General features: G+C 39.9%; 2 protein-coding genes across 2 annotated transcripts in view; both read right to left on the minus strand.

Annotated features, from left to right (window-relative positions):
* LOC106876964 (pre-mRNA-splicing factor ATP-dependent RNA helicase DHX16) overlaps positions 1-977 on the minus strand; it is a gene marked incomplete at its 5' end in the record, with an annotated part of 29,893 nt that overhangs the window by 27,259 nt on the left and 1,657 nt on the right. The window lies entirely within an intron of this gene.
* Positions 118-971, minus strand: LOC128250591 (tRNA (guanine(6)-N2)-methyltransferase THUMP3-like). The gene has a single exon (XM_052975914.1). It carries the CDS (start codon positions 912-914, stop codon positions 147-149), a length of 768 nt encoding a protein of 255 aa, XP_052831874.1. The 5' UTR covers positions 915-971; the 3' UTR covers positions 118-146.

Consider the following 977-nt stretch of genomic DNA (forward strand, 5'->3'; position numbering starts at 1 on the left):
TCCAACCTTAGTGTTTAATGATTGTAAATGGATTGATGCCAGTGAAAAAGGAAATAGAAAGAATATAAAACTAAACACAATAAAAATTTTTTAAAATAAAGAGAAAAAGTTCAATGTAAAAATATGTGGATTCATTAGATCCCATTTTACAGATCTGGAATTTGATTGTCTGGAACTGGCATTTCTTGAGGACAGTTTTCTGGTAGTGGAGAATGCCACAGAGTTGAAACTGGAGCTCCAGAAAGCTTAGCAGATGTTCTTCGGAATAACCACACACCAGCAGCCAGCCCGCCAATGTTCACCCAAAGGTAAGACTGTTTCTTCCAGTATTTGGCAAAATGCTGCATACACTTAAACATGCACTTTTTGTCCTGGGTAAGAAGACAGGCCCGACCAGTGTTCAGCTTGGCAACCCGTGCCATTTCATACATTACTGCAGGATATAATTTCCAGTTGTTTTTCTTTGAGCCACTTCTTTTCCCGAATGGCAAGTCAGTGATGAAAACATCTACACTGTGGCTGGCAAGTGGCAAATGACAAGCATCCCATTTGAAAACATCGATACCAAGCTGAGGCAGCATCTTCTCTTTCCGTTGCTCATTCACAGCATTAATGTTACCTTCAATTTTTTCCATCGCTCTATGATGAATCTCCCCACATATGTTCCAGGTTTGGGGCCAACAAACTGAGGCCTGGATTGGAATTGCTCCACTTCCACACATAGGGTCACAAACAACATCTCCATCCTGAATTTTGCAAAGTCTGAGCATGTTATAGGCAGTGGTTGCACGAAGAGTTGTCGGTCCGAAATTTGTAATTAAGCGCCGGTGTAAGCTCTCTTTGGTAAGAGCAATGCTAACAGAAACACTGTCATCAACAATTCTCAGAATAACTTCAATATTGAAATTTTTCATATCAACATTCCATTCAAAATAAGTTTGTATTGCACCACCAAAATTCGCTGCTGCAATCATTGA

The sequence above is a fragment of the Octopus bimaculoides genome, chromosome 23, assembly GCF_001194135.2.
Source record: "Octopus bimaculoides isolate UCB-OBI-ISO-001 chromosome 23, ASM119413v2, whole genome shotgun sequence".
In the NCBI taxonomy this organism is placed as follows: Eukaryota; Metazoa; Mollusca; class Cephalopoda; order Octopoda; family Octopodidae; genus Octopus; species Octopus bimaculoides.

Coding starts and splice junctions, on each gene's coding strand:
- LOC128250591 (XM_052975914.1), bottom strand. CDS start 914: ATGAAAAATTTCAATATTGAAGTTATTCTGAGAATTGTTGATGACAGT.